Consider the following 22,671-nt stretch of genomic DNA (forward strand, 5'->3'; position numbering starts at 1 on the left):
TTTTTGTGAGGAGTGAGTAATGCCCCTATAGAGAAGGGTATTACTGTAGATCACAATCGGTTGTATTGTCTTTCTTTTCATTTTTTGAAATTTTCCTATCATTTTCAGTAAAATTTTACCTGGTATCATTGGTGACGTAGAGACACTCAAATATCTTTTTTTTATTTGCTTGATAAATAAAATATTTTAGTATATATTTTGAAATAATTTTCGCAGTATTTTTGATACCCTGAATGAACTCATACTGCGTTTAGTATTCTCTATCTGGGCTTTTTGAGTTTTTTAAGCCTTCTTCAATAATTATACATAATTTACATAATCAATGCATTTTATATTCAATGTTTTTGCAATATATTCATGATATTATTGATTTGTAATCTATATGAAATGGATAAATTGTCAAACGGAAGAAAATACATTAAATTACATTTAATTGACTTAAATTGAAAAATAGTTTACTTAAAATTGATACACCGTCGTAGCTCTGGACACTTACTGAGATTTCTAATAAAAATAACATAGACTGTTAGATATTTGTCTCAACGAATGGGGTCTTACATTATTTTCATTGAAAAGTTTTTGAAAAATCAATTCCATCATTTTTACAAGGAACTTTTCAGTATTTTCATTAAAATCTTGATTGATTTCCCAATTGGATAAGGTATTCAAATCCGAGTAGAATGTTTTAAGTGTGGATCTACAGGCCGTTTAGATAGTGTTTTATACTGCATTTTAATAAACTTTTACACGCATTCAGAGTGAATTTCCAACGATACACGCTAGAAAAAGGGAGTGAAAAAATATAGCACATAGAAGAAAAGGACAAGTGGAATGCCTCTGGCCGTCTCACCTGCATAACGCGATTCAACATAGCAGCATTGCTGACTTTGAAAACTATTATAACTCGCACAAGATGTTCAGTGATACTTGGTTACTCTTATTTCCACGTTTTATGAACTAGACCAATACACTTACAGAGATAGGATGGTAATTCAACAAATACCCCCAATTTGGCCAAAATTCATTGACCTCACATGACCTTTAACCTTGATCATGTGACCTGAAACTTGCACAAGATGTTCAGTGATACTTGATTACTCTTATGTCCAAGTTTCAAAAGTCAGATCAATGACTTGAACTGAAAAGAATTTGATTTATATATAGGACAAGTCCACTTCGACAAAAAGTTTATTTGAATAAAAAGAGAAAACCCCAACAATCATAACACTGAAAATTTCATCAAAATCGGATTTAAAGTAAGAAAGTTATGACATTTTAAAATTTCGCTTAATTTTACACAGCAGTTATATGCACATCCTGGCCAGTATGCAAATGAGGGGACTGATGACATCATGCACTCACTATTTCTTTTGTATTCTATTATCTGAAATAAGAAATATTCTGATTTTCTCACCCATGTCATTTGAAATCGAGCTTTATTCCTCCCTGAACTTTTGGAATTAACATTGTTTAGCATTATATTTCAGTCAAGTTTTACATTATTGTCAATTCTGTATAAATTGAAATATTGTACAATTCAAACAAAAAAAAAAAACCCAAAAGAAATAGTGAGTGATGGACATCATATATACCCTTATAATAACACGAATATTTTCATTCAAATACTATTTTTTTGTTTTCCTCGGGGTGTTCGTTCTTTCTCGCTTGATACCCTGTGATGTCATTTTTCAAATACAAATGATACTTTATCCGCCTTAATGAATTATGGTTTTGCTTGTTTTTTTATCATATGGAATAGAATAACATATTTGCAACCCGAATTGTGAAGCTGCAACTCCTTTGACGAGCCGTGGAGGTGAATGTTGCCGTATGCCGTAGATGGCGATATTACAGTGGGGATATTCTTCTACATACATGACTTGGAGCACCGGTGATTTTGTAGAATGAACAGGTCGGTTTTTTTTTTCAAAGGTAAGCTATTACGTCTCTTAGAATTTAATATAATCATTTGAAGCTAAAACGCATATAATTCGTTTTGTCTTCTCCCAGAACGAATCATTCATCATGACTCTTCAATATGTTTTAATAGTTTACTTAACATGGTACACTATGTGTGAGCATCACTGTGAACCCAGGGGGGGGGGGGCACTTACATTGACGAGTGGATACCATGCGCGACCCCCGAAACAGGTAAAATGGATGTCTTTTTCAAGATAGGGCACGTTACGTACGTAACGTGATAAGGGTGTCAAAAACACAAAAATAATGAAAAAAGGGTATCTATTTCGCTAGGAAAGTTACGTGCTTAGGGTCAAATTTGTGGGGATGATAAAACAAAATTAAAATGTTTTATAAAGGATGTCCTTTTTGCCCCAACACTACGTGTTTAGAGTCCAATTTAGGCGAGGTGTGGAAAATGATGTGTAAAGGTAAAACCGACGACCGAAGGACCCGTGACATAACAATAAAATATGGCTGTACTTGTTTAGGGGTTCATTTCATGGAATACTTGCCAAAAATATCGTTTTGTTTCCAATACTTGTTAAGGGTAGGATTTTACACGACAATACTTGTAAAGGGTGCATTTTCAATATATGGAAAATACGTGTTTAGGGTGCTTTTCGAGACCCCATGGTCGCGCATGGTATCCACTCATGAATGGAAGTGCCCCCCACCCGGGCTGTGAACGCACTGTGTCACTTGTTGATTCAAGTATCCATCTCTCTCTCTCACTCTCCCCCTCCTCTCCCTCAATCTCCCTACATCTGTCTCCTTTTCTCTCCTCCCTATCTCCGTCAAAGTATATTTCAACCAATCACATGCAAAACACACCACATACTCTCTCTTTTCTTCACAAAATCTAATGAAAGAACACATTGACAAACACTTATTTCTACACATTATTTTAATCAATCCTCATGATGATGCACATTTGGCGACTTAACAATGTAGTTAGCATAATTGATTTCATAATGTAGTGAAATTCGAGTCATTATCGGGCAAGAAACTAATAAAGAAATGAAGTGTGCAGTTTACTCTCATTTTCTACTCGATCGTTTGATGATCGTTTAAATGCTGGAATAATGATCACTATGGGAAAATAAGGATATATTATTAAAAACGATTTCACATAAAAGTGCATGATAAAGCACGCCGAGTCAACAGTCGATGGCATTTGGACCTTTTTTGAATTTCTAAGTGACAGAAAAATGAACTATTTGACTGTATTTTTTATTTCGTTGTACAAAAAATAATTATGCGGATTCTCGTTAATTCGATAAATCACCCTCCCTTGATTTTGATTATCAAGACAATAATGAACAGTTGTAACCCGTCAAATCTCTTATTCAAACTAAATTGTGGTAGCGTGTGCTCTGAACCAATAATTATTTTCATTACGATCCGCTTCATACTGCTTTTCTTTTTTATCTACAGCATATCGTCAGTTGAATTAATTAATGACATTGTATGATTCAAAAGTTTTAAGTTGACATAAGTAGAGGGATCATTATAATGTATTTAATTTATGGATGGAATAGATTACTGCTGGAGGTTTAGTATTGTTGATGGTGCGTGTGTGTGTGTGTGTGTGTGTGGGTGGGTGGGGGGGTAAAGTACTTCATATTCACATGTGGATGGTGAGGAGGATTAATTGTAGAATAATTACTGTGTAGAATAAAGTTATGTTCATTAATTCAGCATGTTCAGTAATATGCTCTGGCAGGCATCCTGATACATGGTACTTGTTGGTCCATGGTACTTGTTATTCCAAGCAATCTATATGGGAATGAGAAGAGTGAGTGAGAGCGAGGGAGAAGGGGAGGGGAGAGAGGGGTGTGGTGACAAGAAGATATTTATCACATGTTCAAAATGCCAACAGGAAATTATAATCTTTCCATTTATCAGAAATCCATCTAAGAATCTAATGGTGAAACACATGTATACAAATTCTAACACAGAACGAAGCGACCAAGCTTTAACATACGGGCCGCACTGTTTAACGTTGGTAGTGGAATCGTAGGGTTTAGTACACAAATTTGGTTAATGTCATATCAATATATATTTTTTTACAATAATGTGAAGTCGCACCAAACGTTTCGTTTCCCGCACTTGCCCATTGGCTCATGTACAAATGGATTTCCAAAATCACCAAGAAAAGTTCCAAAAACCTCAAAAGTGACAGAACTTAATTTGGCTAAAATTAAATGAAAATCATATCATGTTCAAGGTGAGAATCTGCTCTATTCTATTCTGTTTTGATAGATCACCTTGTTGACGCGTTTGGGAGATATCTTAGCAAATCCCTCAAAAACGGCGTATTTTCTATTATTCTCCATAGGGAAATAATTTAACACGCTACGCACTGCAAAAAAGGAGCGCAAACAAATTGATATGAATATCAATACAATTTCAGCTCCCCCCTTTAAGAAAGTGTTTACTTCTTTTTTTTTTATATAGCTAGTTGATGGGGTGGGGAGGGCGACTGACAGGCGTCTGACGACACAGAAGAAAATCAAGGGTTCGATTCCCGGACAGTGCACTATGCCTTAAAGCAAGGTAATTCGTATAGGTCTACATGGCTCTTTTTTATCTTGAATAAAAAAAAGTGCTGTACAGTAAAAAAAATGTTTGGTAATAAATGTGTTTTATTAAAAAGGGGTTAAATCACAATTCCATCTTCTGCTCCTCCTCCCTCCTTTTTTGGTGTATGTGTGTGTGTGTGGGGGGGTAATTGACACTTCTTTTGACCCGGGACTTCCGATGACCCTGCATGCTTTCCTTAATGTTTATAATGCTAGGACTTACGGATTGCGCAATAGTTCCCATTGATGCAAGAACCATAGATGTATCTGAAATCACTCTCATTGATGCTGTTAATGGCGAGTACAGCACCACGGTCGTTGGTGACATCGCATCTATACCTGCTGATGGTAACTGTTACCCGGTTGGGTGTATTCTTTAGAAGGAACGGTACCGGGACTGGATCGCAGACGCCTACCGATCCTAGGTTTACAACTGATGCCACAGTGGGGATGGCACTCAGCCCTAAGCACAACAAACAAAATAAAAAGAATCAAATTGCAACCCAGATTTCGACAATAAGCCGAAATTTCAGGCTCAATAGTGCAATGTTCAGCATCATATCAGAATATTAAACCAAATCATTCAATGATCAAATTTGTGATTTAAAAGTCATAAGACACGGAGGGGGGGGGGGGGTATCACCGCCTCCGTTATATTTCGTTTTCCCAGCGATTTGGCAAAATAAGATGATCCAAAGTGGACAGGAATCGAAAAGGGATAGCATAAAAGAAGGGAAATAAAAGAAATATGCACAAAATGGAGCATGGGAAACTCAGACGACTTAATTGTGTAATAAAATCATCCCTTTATTTCTATATCATGCAAAAAAAATGCCTAGGGATTTTCTTGTTCTTGCGTCATTCCTGGCAGTGTTTTACTCAGTACTATTCCCGCTGTACCACATGATTCGACGTAGTGTTCATTTTGATACGTCTTACGTTTTATCCATGGATAAATATATTCAAATTTGGATTTACGTTTATGACGCATAAGATTACTCGATCAACAGTCCATTTATTTTTTTCCTATCGGATTACTCTACCATAATATATTTCTTTCCAAATCCCCAAATACCATCGTCTGATTGTGATTTTTTTGCACGGTCAGCCCCCTCTTTCAAAACCGTTCCAAGGATGCCAACTTGGAAAACAACACATTACACAATTACCGAATGCGCCCCTCTTTACGTCTTTCATGCTATTAACTACAAAAATAGTAAGCAATTTTATTGTAACCACTCCCATAAGCTCAAGTAGCACCACCACTGTCATCTCCTAACATGCCTAATAGCATCCGTGTGGCAAAGGAAGATCCTATTTTCAAATCCAGACATAAGAACATTCCTGGCAGCGTTTAATTATAACACTCTCAACATCTTTACTCTTCAATGCAATGCGAAAATGCAATGCGAAAATGCGAAAATGTTATACCACATTCCATTTCCTTGGTATTTACTTCACTATTCCGACAAAACTGGGTTGGTACTGGGCAAATAACAGGTCGCAGCAAGCACCCCACCAATGCGAGTATCGGCATATATCATAAGGAATGAAATAATCGCAATTGGTTAAAGAGATTGTCGTTAACATGGAAATTTACATCCATACAAACATACATACATATATATATATATATATGCATATGAATATATTTACTTACTCATCTGATAGACTTCAGGGCCAGAATATGTATATTTCGGGGAAAATGCGACAATGAAAACATCAGCATCGGTGACAATAGTGAAGGAGACGGTGATGCCGTTGACTGGGTCGATTGCACCGATAAACTGAGGACCTGTGGCACACTCAACCGGGCCAGGAGCTGTTTACAAATACCAAAATGGATTGGTTTTATTAGGAACAAAAACAAGTTTCTTGCATTAACATAGACAGTTAAGACCTCGGGAAATATAATGTAGAATATACGAATACCATAATTGTTAATAGTACATTTATCATTATGATTTCTCTGTATATTTACAATTATATGAAAAGGAATGATTTAAATCATAAACGAATAAGCTTTGTATAACTTTTTTTTCAAATCATGATCTCACAGAAAACATTTGATGAAAAAGACACGTACTGGCTGAAATTAAATCAAATGAAATAAATTTTCATCTTTTCGCGCGATTCCGCCTCTTCGTTTCTGCAGGCTTTTTCAGTTGGTTATATCAAATTCAACGATTGACGTTCCAATTTAGGAGAAATGCACAAACGGCAATTAGTGACCATGTATACAGGAATCACACAATACACTGGAATAGGAGCAAGATCCTAGCTCGAGGTGAAAATTAATACACAAAAAGTGGATTTTGTAGGCCATTCACATCCAGAAGAACAAGGCACATTCCATGAACAGAGACGCTGGACAAAAAATAAACTAATGTGTGGCGTCGCGCGATACCCAGACTATTGGTGAAATACAATAAATGCGCTAGGACGTCATTTAAATACGCGTGTCATCAAACTTTTGTCTGGCGCGCGTCGCGAGGAAAAACAAAACAAACAACCCGCGGGAAATAAAAAAAAATGTCAGGCGCATTTTCATTTTTCGGAACTGGATATCGGTTCGATATATTTGGTGGCGGGTTCGGATATATGTTGATTGGATTTAATTCCCCTGGCTCAAATCCATGAAGGTAAGTTAAATTATGTTGCAGATGGAGTTGTTTTGTTAAATTCATTGATAATTGCGATGCGAGGAACATGGCAACTAAACACGTGAATGTGAATTTTATGTTGCGTGTTTTTGTGGATCGATAGAGAGCTTTTTAGGAACGATTTTAAACTCAAATTACATGCGACTGCTGCAGTGATTCGTGGTATTTGTCCGGGCCTTTGACGGCCTTTTTATCATCTATCTTATGTCTGCCTAGGCTATCAACTAGATCTAGATCTGCACCTACTTAGATAGGCCTTCGCTACATACTTGTAACCATTTAAGTTAAATCTATCACATGCAACAGTTTGTAAAAAATGTATTTAAAAAAAAAAATCAAAATTGGACAAGGAGTAAAAAGGCTATGATAATTTAAAGTAATTTAAAATATGGAATCATTTCGGTGACACAGTTCTATGCATGTTTTTATGAATTTACTTGACAAACTGATGCAAATATGTCTCAGCTTGTTATTTCGTATTTCATTACATGAAATTATGGTTGTTCTATTGCCCCCCCCCCCTCCAAGATTAGATTTTGATTAATGCAAAAAGGGTGATTCACACGTATGACAAAATAAAATAAGTATGATTTCATGTTTTGACATAGGAAAAGTTAAAGTGGGAATGTGACATCATCAGCCCATCTAACAAATATTTATTAATACATGCATATAACTGTTTTATAATGCATGAAAAACCCTTTTAGATCTAGTTGTTATCAGATTTTGATGAAATTTGCAGCATTTGCTTACATTTGATGAGATCATTTTCAGCATGGAATACCCTTTTTAATCGGTTAATTATGGACATTATTCAAATCCCCTCTCCAAACAAATTGTTATTTGTCGGACTTCTGATTTCATCTTCTTTTTTTGGAGGGGGTGGGGTCCATTTGCTGATGAGGTTCACCAGATATCGAAATTATAAATAGAAAAAGAGATTGTCATTATTTATAAGAAATTTATTCAAAAATAACAATATATTTTTGGGGTGCGGGAGGGGGGTATTTCTTATTTTTTTTCTACCATCTGGCCGAGCTACATTACATGAGGTTCGCCAACTTTCTACACAAAATCAGAAAAGAAAAGAAATATTTTTGAAAAAAAAGTTATTATATTTTTGTCTTTTTAAAGTTTTTTTTTCTTAAGTAGTGTTTTTTTTAAAATAAACTTTAACTCTGGAAATTTGTTAACTAATTGGCCTTGTCTTCTCTCGTTGTGTTAAACATGTTAAAGGTACATCATGGATCTAAAGAGCAACTGTATTAGTGCAATGAGGACAAGACATCTCAGAACCAACATACAGCTGACAGCAGTCCTTCAAGAAGTATATGGGATATGATATGGGATTCACCAATACCACAGCTTCAGTTAGCTTTCCATACTTTATCCATATTCTATATGGAAATAGTATGCCAGTTTTGTTTTATCATGTCAGTTGTAACCGATTTCTTTAATCGATTTCTCCACGAATTTAGTTATTTGTCGTTTTAAGATATTGTTATAAAATTGATATTACCGGTATTAATACGTGAAATCTAGAATCATGGAAATATAAAAAATATAAAATGATAAAAACCATAAAAAATGGAAAAAAATATAGAATTTCGATAAAGGCTCATGTAGGGAAAGCTGTTTGCAAGTGATGTATGAAAATTAAACATTTAAATATGAACATCTCTTGAATTTTGGAGGGATTTTTTTACCCATGCAACAATAGTTTAATCTTAGTATTTTTGGTTGGAAAAAAAAAATCAGTGAGTACTTCCACCTTTATTAGAAATATATTAGAAATACAAGTAACATTTACACACAGTCAAAGAGTGAAAAATTAATGTATGTTAAATATCATGTTGTTGATGAATGTCCATGAATCATGAAGAAATGAGAATGTAATGTGACTGTTTTTATAACACATTAATATCAGTGAACTTTTCAATTGCATTCATCGAACATGCAGATTCGAGTCATCAGAACGTGGCATTTTTAAGACTGGAACATGAAGAAAGCAAACGATACAGAGGAAGAAAATTATCCCTTTTGGTGAACCCTGCTGACATACTCTCAGATACTCCCAGATATAAACCCCTCAAAAAAGTTTTGCAACTCAGTTTTGGGGGATGATATCTTTTTGGTTAATGAAGTATAAAAGATGAAACTGGTATCATTGGAAAGCTGAATTATTCCTCTTTACAATGACATGCCATTTGTTGTGATTATGTAATCATGGAATATGCAATCACCCTGAACATTGAGAAAAGTCAGAAGTGAAATGTTGCAAAATGCATTGATTTCTAACAAGAGTCTCCATTTCTATAGAATTTCTACCATGCAGGTGACAGTGAATGCACTCGGCCCATCTTCGATACAATTGGAAATTCGCTATTGGAAACGACGCATTTTGCAACATTTCATTTCTAACATTGCTGTGTATTATCATGTCTGTGTATTTCATGATAACACTAGCATTACAAATGACACATGATTGTAAAGAAGAATAATCATGCTTTCCAATGATACCACTTTTACATATGATGATGGCACACTAAGAAATTTATTAGCACTCAAACTTGAGTTGCAGAACTTTTTTTGAGGGGTTTATATGCTATCAACTTGATTTTCCAAATAGAGGGAATCTGATATGGAAAGATCTTAGATGAAGACAAGGCACCTCGGCCTCCCCGGTAGGGGATGATATGGAACAATGAATACATGTTTTTCTTTGGATGAACAAACTTTTTGTATTTTTCCGATAAAAAGCCTTAGACTTAATTTGTAACATTTGCTGACCCATTAGAAGAATGTCATTGTTGAAATGTGGTTAGTTTGCCGCTGTATTAAGAAGTCTGTGATAATGTTAAAGGCACACACTAAGGAGAGATTATCGTGTTTTATATCCTGTTTAGTGCAAATTTGGACATTGGAGAGCGATGCACATCCCTGAGTTTTGCTAATACTGCTGCATAGAAAAGAGTAAATGTATAGTCTCTTCCATATAAAGAATTAAACTCTGATATTATTTTTTTTATTTAAGCATAAGATGTTTTCAACGCATTTCATTACACACGTGTTTACAGAGTGTAGCAGAGAAAAGAAGATTATGTATTTGTGATTATTTGATAGTTATAATGCCTGTCGTTTGAATATGTGGAGCCAAGTTTTTATGCACAGTTTTTTTTCTTCTTTTTAAATGAAGTGACAAAAAGAAAAATATTCTTCAGTGATCCAGATAATTTGACAGCAATGTGTGAAATATATTTCCATGACTACCCATCCCTAAAAAGAAACCAAATGTGGCCCATGTTGATATGATCCCTTGCTCGTATGAAAACCACCATGAAAACAGTGAAACTTCTGCCTCCTGATTCGCTCGTTCAACGAAAGGTGATATTTCATATAAGAGTTGCTGTCACACTGAATCTTTATGAAATGTAGCTCGCATCAGCTTTTCACTATTGTTTATTGCCAACAGAACTTGGTTTTGCAAAATTGAATTTTGTTTGTGTTTATTTTTCAAAGATTAAGCATGATTTTTTTTAGATTTTACTTTGCGAGAAAGTGAAGTATGGACAAACAGCAAGGTGGCGTCTTTTTTTTCGGGGGGGGGGGGGGGGTTATGGGCAGGGGCCTTGGCCCCACTTTTTTTCCCAGAACGCATGTATAAACATGTAAAAGAAAATACCATTTTGATTGTGATTTTTTTTGCATGGAAAGCCCCCTCCCATTTTCGAAAATGTTCTGCGGCGCCTGTGGGAGTGGGCACCCCCCAAAAAAATTGATAAGCTGCCCCCCCAAAAAAAATCAGATAAATAATCCAACCCCATCTGCCCCTGGTCATTGGATCTGGTGACCTCCCATGTCAAAACTACGCGCTATGAACTATATATAGTATGACAAATAGTCTCCATAAGGTTTTTTTTTCATGTAATGTGAGTGTGTGGGTGTGGTTGAATATGTAGAATAATTATTGTATTCGCCTAGCTGTGTATGTATGAAATTATGTCTGCACTACAAAAGATCACCTCGCCTATGCCAGGTATGTTGGGCGTTAGAAAAGAACAATTTTTTTCCCTATCATGAAAAGATGAATAATAAGCCCGACTTCCATGACTACCCTTACAGCCAGGCAGGGGGGGGGTACCCCTGATTCAATTGGCCATATCTCTAATTTAAACATGAATTAGACTCTAATATTTTGTATACACATTGTACATGTGTCCAGGTACCAGAAAACATAAAAAAAACAAAATCCAAAATTTCACCTATAATACCCATTTTCCCAGGATGGCTCACTGTCTTTTAATCCGTATATTCCCATTCTCACCGACTGTCGCGCTGCCAATACTACCCCATCTACGGCGTGTAAGCGCTAGTCTGAAGAAGCCTCAGAGGTTATTTCCGTGGCAGAAACAAGTACATGAAGTATGCAGAGGATCACAAAGTAAAAACCAAATTGATTGTGAAGAGATGAAAAATTTGTTTATTTTAGTTCTACAAATCAGATGAATCTCTTTACGGATAACTGGCTAATATTATTTAGTAAAACATGACTTTGATAAAAATTGTAATATTGTTAAAGGACAAGACCATCCGAATGAAAAGTTCATTTGAATAAAAAGCGGGGAAAATCCAACAGGCATAACACCGAAAATTTCATCAAAATCAGATGTGATATGCACATCCTAGTCTGTATGCAAGTGAGAGATTTCAGGACGTCACACACTATTTTTTTTGTAATTTATTGTATGAAATATGAAATATTCTAATTTTCCTAATTTTCCTGTGAAACCAACTTTTATTCCTCCTAGAACAGTGCTTTGACATTTTTGGTGCAGTCAAGTTGGCCCTTATTCTCAAATCTGTAACAATTGAAATATTGCATAATTCAAACAATGAAAAAAAACCAAAGGAAATATTAAGTGGGAGACATCGACTCTTTCATTTGCATGTCACTGAGTTGTGCACATGACTGTTTTGTGAAAAATAAGCGAAACCTTGTAATGTCATAATTTTCTTATTTTACATCCGTTTTTTGATGAAATTTTCAGCGTTATGCTTGTTTGATTTTGCTCTTTTTATTACAGCCAACATTATTCTGGGTAGAGTTGAGATCTTTAAGTGTAACTTACGAGGAGGAGGTGGTGGATTAGCAACTGCTGAAAAAAAGACATAAAAAACTCATTATTACATGCAGCTTCTTCAATTTTCACTGTCAACTCCAATATACAAAAAATAATAGGCCAGAAAAAAAATCATATAGGGAGACCAATTTTGCTTTATGTTATTCAGGGTCCAACGTAAAAAACAGTATTTACTGCTGATGGAGCTACCAAAAACATTACATTACAGTACATTTGTACTTTACTATTTCCGTCATATTCCTTCAGATGTGTTGCATCATCAGACTGTTTTCAATGTGATTATAAAATTAGACAAAGGATTTCTTTAAATCCATATATTTTAACATTATATCCAAAACAATAATCATCAATTTATGTTATATTATTACTTGCGCACTAATACCAAACAAAATTAAATGCCATTGACCGGATATGCTTGATCTCTGTTACTACTTTGTTAAGAAAATAATTCTTAATATTTATCTTCAATAAGATACTCACCAACGCCACTGTCACCAGCGACAGCGTCAGGGCCTATGGGAAGATGAACGCAAAATAAGCAAGGCATAAACGATTTTGTGTCTCGCCAACTTATAAAGATAAACATATATATTGTGATTTGCGAGGACACGCAACAGAGATGGAAAAAAAATCTTCATTGTGAAATAACATTTTTCATAAGAATCTTGCATGTAAACTTTAATGTTAACCTCAAAATGAACGTTAACCTTACCATGTGACCTCCAAACTCAATAACATACAGGGATCCTAAGTACACCTACATGAACTCAAGTTTGGTTTAAAAGTGAATTACGGTTACAGTTATGTGTCATAACATTGACATCAAAATGACCTTTGACCTTACCGTGTGGCCTCTGATTGCGCCATGACATGCAGGTCTCCTCAGTGCATCTACAACCCAAGTTTAGGTGAATAGTGACTTACGGGTGCAGAGTCATAAGAGAGTCTTGCACGTAAACTTAAACGTTGACGTACTGGGGGTCTTAAAACACCCCTAAGACTTGTCGGGGGAGGGGTGCTGCGTGTGTTATTCACAATGGGAAGCCCATTCTGGAAGGCAGATAGGTATGTTAAACAGTAAAAAAATACACTTTCACTTTTATAGTGAAACACTTTTTCCTTTTTTATTTTTTGCTTTTCAAAATTTTGCTGACCAAAATCACCTTCGTTTTGGAATGACCCCCCTTTTTATTATAAAATTTTCCTACCAAACCAGCACCCCGTAGTAAAAAATTACATTGTTCCCTTGGTCCTGGTAGACATCGAAGGGGAAAGACGATCCACGGTGATCCACGTTAAAATCTTTGAATGTGTAAAGCCCTTTTTACCCTAAATGACAATGAATATAAAATCCATCGCTTCTTTTGAGAGAGGTATACTCATTTTCGTTATATCTATTTATTAATTCGACAAAAAGCAACCGTCGGGGCCTTGACAAGAGGCTAGGGCGACGCTGGTGTACTCTAATGGGGGGAGGGGGAAGAATCCATTAAATGTGATTTATTTTTGCTGATCTTAAAATGAAATTCTCTTTTATCTTACAATCCCTATAATTTCAAATAATTATTATTATTACTACTATCATCACCACCATCACTATGGTTACCCACTATCCCAGATTTTAAATTAAAGTTACAACAATTTTTTGTTATTTAATAATTTGTTGCTACGCATATTTTGTATCTAGCCTTCATTTTTTTATATGCCGACCTTACATTCTTTCCCTTGCAAGAAATACTAACCTTCGTCACCACCGTCGACGCTAGGATTGCTGTCTTCAACTATATAAATCAACACAAAATCAAAATTATAAGCTTCATGTTGTAAATATTATACTTCTCCTGTTGTCATCATCAGTAGGATGATAACTAGATAAAACACCATCGTTTGCTCTACATTTTTCTCAAAATCTATGTTTCGAAGAGCAAAATTAATTATCAATTTTTGTGCTTGGTAATGTTGTCTGCTTTTATTTTAATTCGATTGATAAAGTTGATTGCAAAGTTGCTAAAATTGCCGTTTTGTCCGGATAAGTAACCCGTGTGACACACAGCAGACAGAAAGCATTGCTTTATAGGCAAGCCTCCTGCGTTTGTGTTACTTCATTTTTAGCTTAGATTCATGTTAAATTGCTAAAACACAAATTCAGGTACTGATTTTTATGCTTCTTATGTTACTTTATGTTTGATTGAATTTTCTATCAATATTTGAATTCGCGATTTTTGTGTTTTGATGACAGAAAATGATTTTTTGATATAAAATCTAAGCTAATCAAGCATTTTGTTCTTCACGCAGCCAATCTGTATAAAGCACCAGGACTGGAACTTAAAGGAAAATGAAACCATTGGAACAACATAGCTTGTGTGAAAACAGAAAAATCAAGGAAACAGATCAACGAAAGTTTGAGAAAAATCGGACAAATAATGAGAAAGTTATGAGCATCTGAATATTGCAATCACTAATGCTATGGAGATAGCAAATTGGCAATGCGACAAAGATGTGTGATGTCACTTGTGAACAACTCTCCCCATTACTTTAGTATATATTTCACTTGAATTGCCTCTTTTATCACATCTATCCATAGGTCATGTGTTCTTTGTACATGAGGGCATGTAATACATATTTTTTAAGAATACATCATGGATAAAGAGTTTGTATCATCATGAGAAAAAGCAAAAAGAGACATTTTGAGGTTATTTTATAGTCTACCAAAGGGAAAGTTGTCCATCAGTGACATCACACATCCTTGTCGCATTGCCAACAGGAGGATCTCCATAGCATTAGTGATTGCAATATTAAAATGCTCATAACTTTATCATTATTTGTCCGATTTTTCTCAAACTTTCTTTATTCTTATTCTTTGATTTTTCTGTTTCTACACAAGCCTATTAGTTCCAAAGGTTTCACTACCCTTTAAACTCTCAAGTTAAGCGAGTAATACATGAACAAAATGTTATTCTCAATTACTGTACTAAAACTGTTTATGGGAATGTGACGTGATATCCAAACTACTCACCGCTGTTACCGCTGTTACTACCTATAAAAACAAACATGAAATAAAATGCTTATCTTAGTTCAATGTGTTTTGTTTCAACATTTCATTCAGGGGCGGATCATAGGTATTTCAAGTTCTGGACATTGCCGAAGTCTCCCACCCTTTAGCTTATATTGCGTATGTATTGGAAAATCTGCTATTATGGAACCCCTATTGAGGCAAAAAAGTTTCTTTTATGTAGTAAAGCCACTTTGACTGTCATGAAACCACTCAGGGACGGAGCGAGTGTGCTTCAAGTGGAGGGGTCGAGGGAACCATCATATTTACATTAAATAGTTAAACTCTAACTTCACTTGATCTACGATTATGAAAATGAATACCGGAAGATTAAAGGGTCAACTTGTGCCGATTTTTTAAACTACTTGAACTTCAAAACTACATGTACTTACCGCTGTTACTACCTCTAACAAAACATGAAATAAAATGCTTATCATCTTTTAATGCATATTGTTTTAACATTTCATTCAGGGATGGATCGTAGGTATTTCAAGTTCTGGACATTGCCGAAGTCCCCTACCATTAAGCTTATTTTGCGTATTTATTGGAAAATCTGCTTTTATTGAATCTCTATTGAGGCAAAAAAAGTTTTTGCTATGCAGTAAAACCACTTTTATTGTCATGAATTCATCCAGGACGGGGCAAGTGTGCTTCAAGTGGAGGGGTCGAGGGAACCATCACATTCACATTAAATAGTTATACTTTAACTTCACTTGATCTACGATTATGAAAATGAATAGCGGAAGATTAAAGGGTCAACTTGTGCCGATTTTTTAAACTAATTGTACTTCAAAACTATTTACCGCTGTTACTACCTCTAACAAAACATGATATAAAATGCTTATCATCTTTTAATGCATATTGTTTTAAAATTTCATTCAGGGATGGATCGGAGGTAATTCAAGTTCTGGACATTGCCGAAGTCCCCTACCCTTTAAGCTTATTTTGCGTATTTAGGGGAAATCTGCTTTTATGGAATCCCTATTGAGGCAAAAAAGTTTCTTTTATGTAGTAAACCCACTTTGACTGTCATGATTTCATCCAGGACGGGGCAAGTGTGCTTCAAGTGGAGGGGTCGAGGGAACCATCACATTTACATTAAATAGTTCAACTCTAACTTCACTTGATCTATGATTATGAAAATGAATAGCGGAAGATTAAAGGGTCAACTTGTGCCGATTTTTTAAACTAATTGTACTTCAAAACTATTTACCGCTGTTACTACCTCTAACAAAACATGAAATAAAATGCTTATCATCTTTTAATGCATATTGTTTTCACATTTCATTCAGGGATGGATCGTAGGTATTTCAAGTTCTGGACATTGCCGAAGTCCCCCACCCTTTAAGTTTATTTCGCGTATTAATTGGAAAATCTGCTATAATGGAGCCCCTATTGAGGCAAAAGAAAGTTTCTTAAATGTAGCAAAGCCACTTTTACTGTCATTAAACCACTCAGGGACGGGGCGAGTATGCTTCAAGTGGAGGGGTCGACGGAACCATCACATTTTTATTAAATAGTTGAACTCTCACTTCACTTGATTTTCGATAATGAAACTAATTAGCAGAAGATGGAAAGGCCAATTTGTGCCGATTTTAAACCAATTGTACTTCCAAACTACTTACCGCTGTTACCGCTGTTACTATCTATAAAAACAAACATGAAAAAATAATGCTTATCATATTCTAATGTATTTTGTTTTAACATTTTAATTAAGGGGCAGACCGTAGGTATTTCAAGTTCTGGCCACTGCCGAAGTCTCCCACCCTTTAAGCTTATTTTGAGTATTTATTGGAAAATCTGGTATTATGGAGCCCCTATTGAGGGAAAATAGTTTCTGCTATGTAGAAAACCCACTTTTACTGTCATGAAACCACGCAGGTACAAAGCGAGTGTGCTTTAAGTGGTGGGGTCGGGGGAACCACCACTATAAAGATAATCACGTTTTTATTAATTAGTTATACTTTGAATTGACTTGATTTTCGATTATGAAACTAATCAGCAGAAGATGGAAGGGCCGAATTATGCCGATTTTTGTAACCAATTGTACTTCTAAACTACTTATTGCTGTTAATGCTGTCACCTATAGCGCCGGGGTTGGGGGAAGGATCACCTTAAAGATAATCCCATTTTCATTTTTAAAAAGTTATTTTGATTACACTTAATTTTCGACTAAGAAACTAATAAGGAGAATATAGAGAGTCCATTTTGTTTTATTTTTGATTTATTGTCATATAGAATAACTGGGCTTGTACACATTTAAGGATTTAAACGTGGATCACCGTGGATCGTCATTCCTCTCCGATGTTCTAGCCACCTGGACCCTAGGAACGATTTTTTTTACTAGAGGGTGCTGGTCTGGAACAAAAGTTTTATAATAAAAAAGGGGGAGGGTCACTCTAAAATAAAGAAAATTTAAGTTAAAGTAATATTTTTTCATTTATTTATTTGTTATCCAGCTTATTTCGTGTCCAGCCTTTATTTTCTTTTTTTTAAGTGCCGACCTCAAATTGTTTTCCCTTCTCGGAAATACTAACCTTCGTCACCACCGTCGATGCTAGGATTGCTGTCTTCAACTATATAAATCAACACAAAATCAAGATTATAGGCTTCATGTTGTAAATATTATACTTCCTCTGTAGTTGTTACCATCAGTAGGATAATAAAGAGATAAAAACACCATCGTCTGCTCTACATTTTCCTCAAAATCTATGTTCTGAACAGCAAAATCAATTATCAATTTTCTTGCTTGGTTAATATTGTCTGCTTTTATTTTAATTCGATTGATGAAATATTGATTGCAAAGTTGCTAAAATTGCCGTTTTGTCCGGATAAGTAACCCGTGTGACACATAGCAGACAGAAAGCATTGCTTTATGGGCAAGCCTCCTGCGTTTTCTTACTTCATTTTAGCTTAGATTCGATCTTGTTGAATTGCTAAGTCATAAATTCAGTTAATGATTTTTATGCTTCTTATGTTACTTTATGTATGTTTGATTGAATTTTCTAATATTGAAATTCGCAATTTTTGTGTTTTGTTGACAGAAAATGAAATCTCTTTCATATAAAATCTAAGCTAATCCAACATTTTGTTCTTCACGCAGCCAATCCGTATAAAAAAAGACACCAGGACTGGAACTTAAACTCTCAAGTTAATCGAGTTATATATGAACAAATGTATACATTATACGTTAATGTTCAAAATGTGTAAATCTTATTCTCAATTACTGTACTAAAACAGTTTGTGGGAATGTGCCGTGATATCAAAATTACTTACCGCTGTTACCGCTGTTACTACCTATAAAAAAACAAACATGAAATAAAATGCTTATCATCTTTTAATGTGTTTTGTTTCAACATTTCGTTCAGGGGCGGATCGTTATATTTCAAATGGAGGAGTTGAGGGGAAAAAACCTTAATGATGTTCGAATTTTTAGTTTATAGTTTCACCCGCCTATAACCTCTGTTCTTTCTATTGGTCTTGCCGAAGTCCCCCACCCTTTCTGCTTATTTTGCGTATTTATTCGAAAATCTGCTTTTATTGAACCCCTATTGAGGTCAAAAAAGTTTTTCCTATGCAGTAAAACCACTTTTATTGTGAAAAATTCATCCAGGACGGGGCGAGTGTGTTTCAAGTGGAGGGGTCGAGGGAACCATCACATTTTTATTAAGTAGTTATACTTCACTTGATTTTTTATTCTAAAAAAATAAATAGCGGATGATGGAAGGGTCAATTTGTGCCGATTTTTAAACCAATTGGAATTGGAAAATCTGCTATTATGGAGCCCCATTTGAGGCAAAAAGTTTCTTTTATTTAGGAAGGCCACTTTTAAAGTCACGAAACCACTCAAAGACGGAGCGAGTGTGCTTCAAGTGGAGGGGTCGAGGGAATTTTCATTAAATAGTTATACTCTGACTTCACTTGATTTTCGATAATGAAACTAGTTTGCAGATGATGGAAGGGCCAATTTCTTCCGATTTTTTAACCAATTAACACACGGGGTGAGTGTGCTCTAAGTGGCGGGGCCAAGGGAACCATGACATTTTTATTAAGTAGTTATACTTCAACTTCACTTGATTTTCGATTATAAAAATAAATAGCGGAAGATTAAAGGGTCAAAAATATTTGTGACGATTTTTAAAACTAATTGTACTTCCAAACTACTTACCGCTGTTACCGCTGTTACTACCTATAAAAAACAAACATGATATAAAATGCTTATCATCTTTTAATGTGTTTTGTTTTAACATTTCACTCAGCATGTTCAGGGGCGGATCATAGGTATTTCAAGTTCTGGACATTGCCCAAGTCCCCCACCCTTTAAGCTTATTTTCCGTATTAATTCCGTAGGCAAAATAATATTAATGATGTTCCCATTTTCAGTTAATAGTTTCACCCGCCTATAACCTCTATTCTTTCTTCTGGCCACTGCCGAAGTCCCCCACCCTTCTTACCTTATTTTCCGTATTTATTGGAAAATCTGCTATTATGGAGCCCCTATTGAAGCAAAAAAGTTTCTGCTATGTTGTAAAGCCACTTTTACTGTCATGAAACCACTAAGGGTCGGGGCGAGTGTGCTTCAAGTTGCGGGGTCGAGGGAACCATCACATTTTCATTAAGTAGTTATACTTCACTTGATTTTCGATTCTAAAAAAATAAATAGCGGATGATGGAAGGGCCAAGTTGTACCGATTTTTAAACTAATTGTACTTTCAAACTACTTACCGCTGTTACCACTGTTACTACCTACAAAAAAACGAACATGAAATAAAATGCTTATCATCTTTTAATGTATTTTGTTTTAACATTTCATTCAGGGATGGATCGTAGGTATTTCAAGTTCTGGACATTGCCGAAGTCCCCCACCCTTTAAGCTTATTTCGCGTATTATTTGGAAAATCTGCTATTATCATGATTATGGAGCCCCTTTTGGGGCAAAAAGTTTCTTTTATGTAGTAAGGCCACTTTTAAAGTCACGAAACCACTCAAGGACGGAGCGAGTGTGCTTCAAGTTGAGGGGTCGAGGGAACCATCACATTAACATTAAATAGTTATACTTTAACTTCACTTGATTTACGATTATAAAAATAAATAGCGGAAGATTAAAGGGTCAATTTGTGCCGATTTTTTTTAACTACTTGTACTTCCAAACTACTTACCGCTGTTACTACTTATAAAACCATGTAATAAAATGCTTATCATCTTTTAATGTGTTTTGTTTTAACATTTCATTCAGGGGCGGATCGTAGGTATTGCAAGTTCTGGACATTGCCGAAGTCCCCCACCCTTTTTAGCTTATTTTCCGTATTAATTCCGTACGCAAAATAACCTTAATGATGTTCAAATTTTCAGTTTATACTTTCACCCGCCTATAACCTCTGTTCTTTCTTCTGGCCACTGCCAAAGTCCCTCACCTTTTTTACCTCATTTTGCGTATTTATTGGAAAATCTGCTATTATGGAGCCAAAATTTAAGCAAAAAAGTTTCTGCTATGTAAGTAAAGCCACTTTTACTGTCATGAAACCACTCAGGGACGGGGCGAGTGTGCTTCAAGTTACGGGGTCGAGGGAACCATCACATTTTTATTAAGTAGTTATACTTCACTTGATTTTCGATTCTAAAAAAATAAATAGCGGATGATGGAAGGGCCAATTTGTGCCGATTTTTAAACCAATTGTACTTTCAAACTACTTACCGCTGTTACCACTGTTGCTACCTATAAAAAACAAACATGAAATAAAACGCTTATCATCTTTTAATGTATTTTGTTTTAACATTTCATTCAGGGATGGATCGTACATATTTCAAGTTCTGGACATTGCCGAAGTCCCTGACCCTTTAAGCTTATTTCGCGTATTAATTGGAAAATCTGCTATTATGGAGCCCCTTTTGAGGCAAAAAAGTTCTTTTATGTAGTAAGGCCACTTTTTAAGTCACGAAACCACTCAAGGATGGAGCGAGTGTGCTTCAAGTGGAGGGGTCGAGGGAACCATCACATTTACATTAAATAGTTATACTTTAACTTCACTTGATTTACGATTATAAAAATAAATAGCGGAAGATTAAAGGGTCAATTTGTGCCGATTTTTTTAAACTACTTGTACTTCCAAACTACTTACCGTTGTTACTATTTATAAAAACATGAAATAAAATGCTTATCATCTTTTAATGTGTTTTGTTTTAACATTTCATTCAGGGGCGGATCGTAGGTATTTCAAGTTCTGGACATTGCCGAAGTCCCCCACCCTTTAAGCTTATTTCGCGTATTATTTGGAAAATCTGCTATTATCATGATTATGGAGCCCCTTTTGAGGCAAAAAAAGTTTCTTTTATGTAGTAAGGCCACTTTTTAAGTCACGAAACCACTCAAGGATGGAGCGAGTGTGCTTCAAGTGGAGGGGTCGAGGGAACCATCACATTTACATTAAATAGTTATACTTTAACTTCACTTGATTTACGATTATGAAAATAAATAGCGGAAGATTAAAGGGTCAATTTGTGCCGATTTTTTTAAACTACTTGTACTTCCAAACTACTTACCGCTGTTACTACTTATAAAACCATGTAATAAAATGCTTATCATCTTTTAATGTGTTTTGTTTTAACATTTCATTCAGGGGCGGATCGTAGGTATTGCAAGTTCTGGACATTGCCGAAGTCCCCCACCCTTTTTAGCTTATTTTCCGTATTAATTCCGTACGCAAAATAACCTTAATGATGTTCCAATTTTCAGTTTATACTTTCACCCGCCTATAACCTCTGTTCTTTCTTCTGGCCACTGCCAAAGTCCCTCACCTTTTTTACCTTATTTTGCGTATTTATTGGAAAATCTGCTATTATGGAGCCAAAATTGAAGCAAAAAAGTTTCTGCTATGTAAGTAAAGCCACTTTTACTGTCATGAAACCACTCAGGGTCGGGGCGAGTGTGCTTCAAGTTGCGGGGTCGAGGGAACCATCACATTTTCATTAAGTAGTTATAATTCACTTGATTTTCGATTCTAAAAAAATGAATATCGGATGATGGAAGGGCCAATTTGTACCGATTTTTAAACCAATTGTACTTTCAAACTACTTACCACTGTTACCACTGTTACTACCTATAAAAAAACAAACATGAAATAAAATGCTTATCATCTTTTAATGTATTTTGTTTTAACATTTCATTCAGGGATGGATCGTAGGTATTTCAAGTTCTGGACATTGCCGAAGTCCCCCACCCTTTAAGCTTATTTCGCGTATTATTTGGAAAATCTGCTATTATCATGATTATG

At 35.3% G+C, this 22,671-nt stretch overlaps 1 protein-coding gene across 15 annotated transcripts in view; it reads right to left on the bottom strand.

Annotated features, from left to right (window-relative positions):
* Positions 1 to 2,851: 2,851 nt before the first annotated feature.
* LOC121422543 (hyphally regulated cell wall protein 1-like) overlaps positions 2,852 to 22,671 on the bottom strand; it is a 63,734-nt gene continuing 43,914 nt past the window's right edge. For 5 of the 15 annotated variants that reach the window (XM_041617759.1, XM_041617687.1, XM_041617767.1 and 2 more), the window contains 14 exons: positions 21,096 to 21,116; positions 20,126 to 20,146; positions 19,569 to 19,589; positions 18,677 to 18,697; positions 17,938 to 17,976; positions 17,026 to 17,046; positions 16,614 to 16,625; positions 15,365 to 15,385; positions 14,091 to 14,129; positions 12,829 to 12,861; positions 12,337 to 12,363; positions 6,205 to 6,366; positions 4,768 to 5,007; positions 2,852 to 3,738 (listed from right to left, as the gene is read on the bottom strand). In XM_041617759.1, coding sequence (XP_041473693.1) covers positions 3,725 to 3,738; positions 4,768 to 5,007; positions 6,205 to 6,366; positions 12,337 to 12,363; positions 12,829 to 12,861; positions 14,091 to 14,129; positions 15,365 to 15,385; positions 16,614 to 16,625; positions 17,026 to 17,046; positions 17,938 to 17,976; positions 18,677 to 18,697; positions 19,569 to 19,589; positions 20,126 to 20,146; positions 21,096 to 21,116 — 692 coding nt within the window. In that variant the 3' untranslated portion in view covers positions 2,852 to 3,724. The remainder of the gene's footprint in view (positions 3,739 to 4,767; positions 5,008 to 6,204; positions 6,367 to 12,336; positions 12,364 to 12,828; positions 12,862 to 14,090; positions 14,130 to 15,364; positions 15,386 to 16,613; positions 16,626 to 17,025; positions 17,047 to 17,937; positions 17,977 to 18,676; positions 18,698 to 19,568; positions 19,590 to 20,125; positions 20,147 to 21,095; positions 21,117 to 22,671) is intronic. The other 10 variants (XM_041617721.1, XM_041617730.1, XM_041617702.1 and 7 more) reach the window with 9 other exon arrangements.

Source organism: Lytechinus variegatus, chromosome 1 (genome assembly GCF_018143015.1).
Source record: "Lytechinus variegatus isolate NC3 chromosome 1, Lvar_3.0, whole genome shotgun sequence".
Taxonomy (NCBI): Eukaryota; Metazoa; Echinodermata; class Echinoidea; order Temnopleuroida; family Toxopneustidae; genus Lytechinus; species Lytechinus variegatus.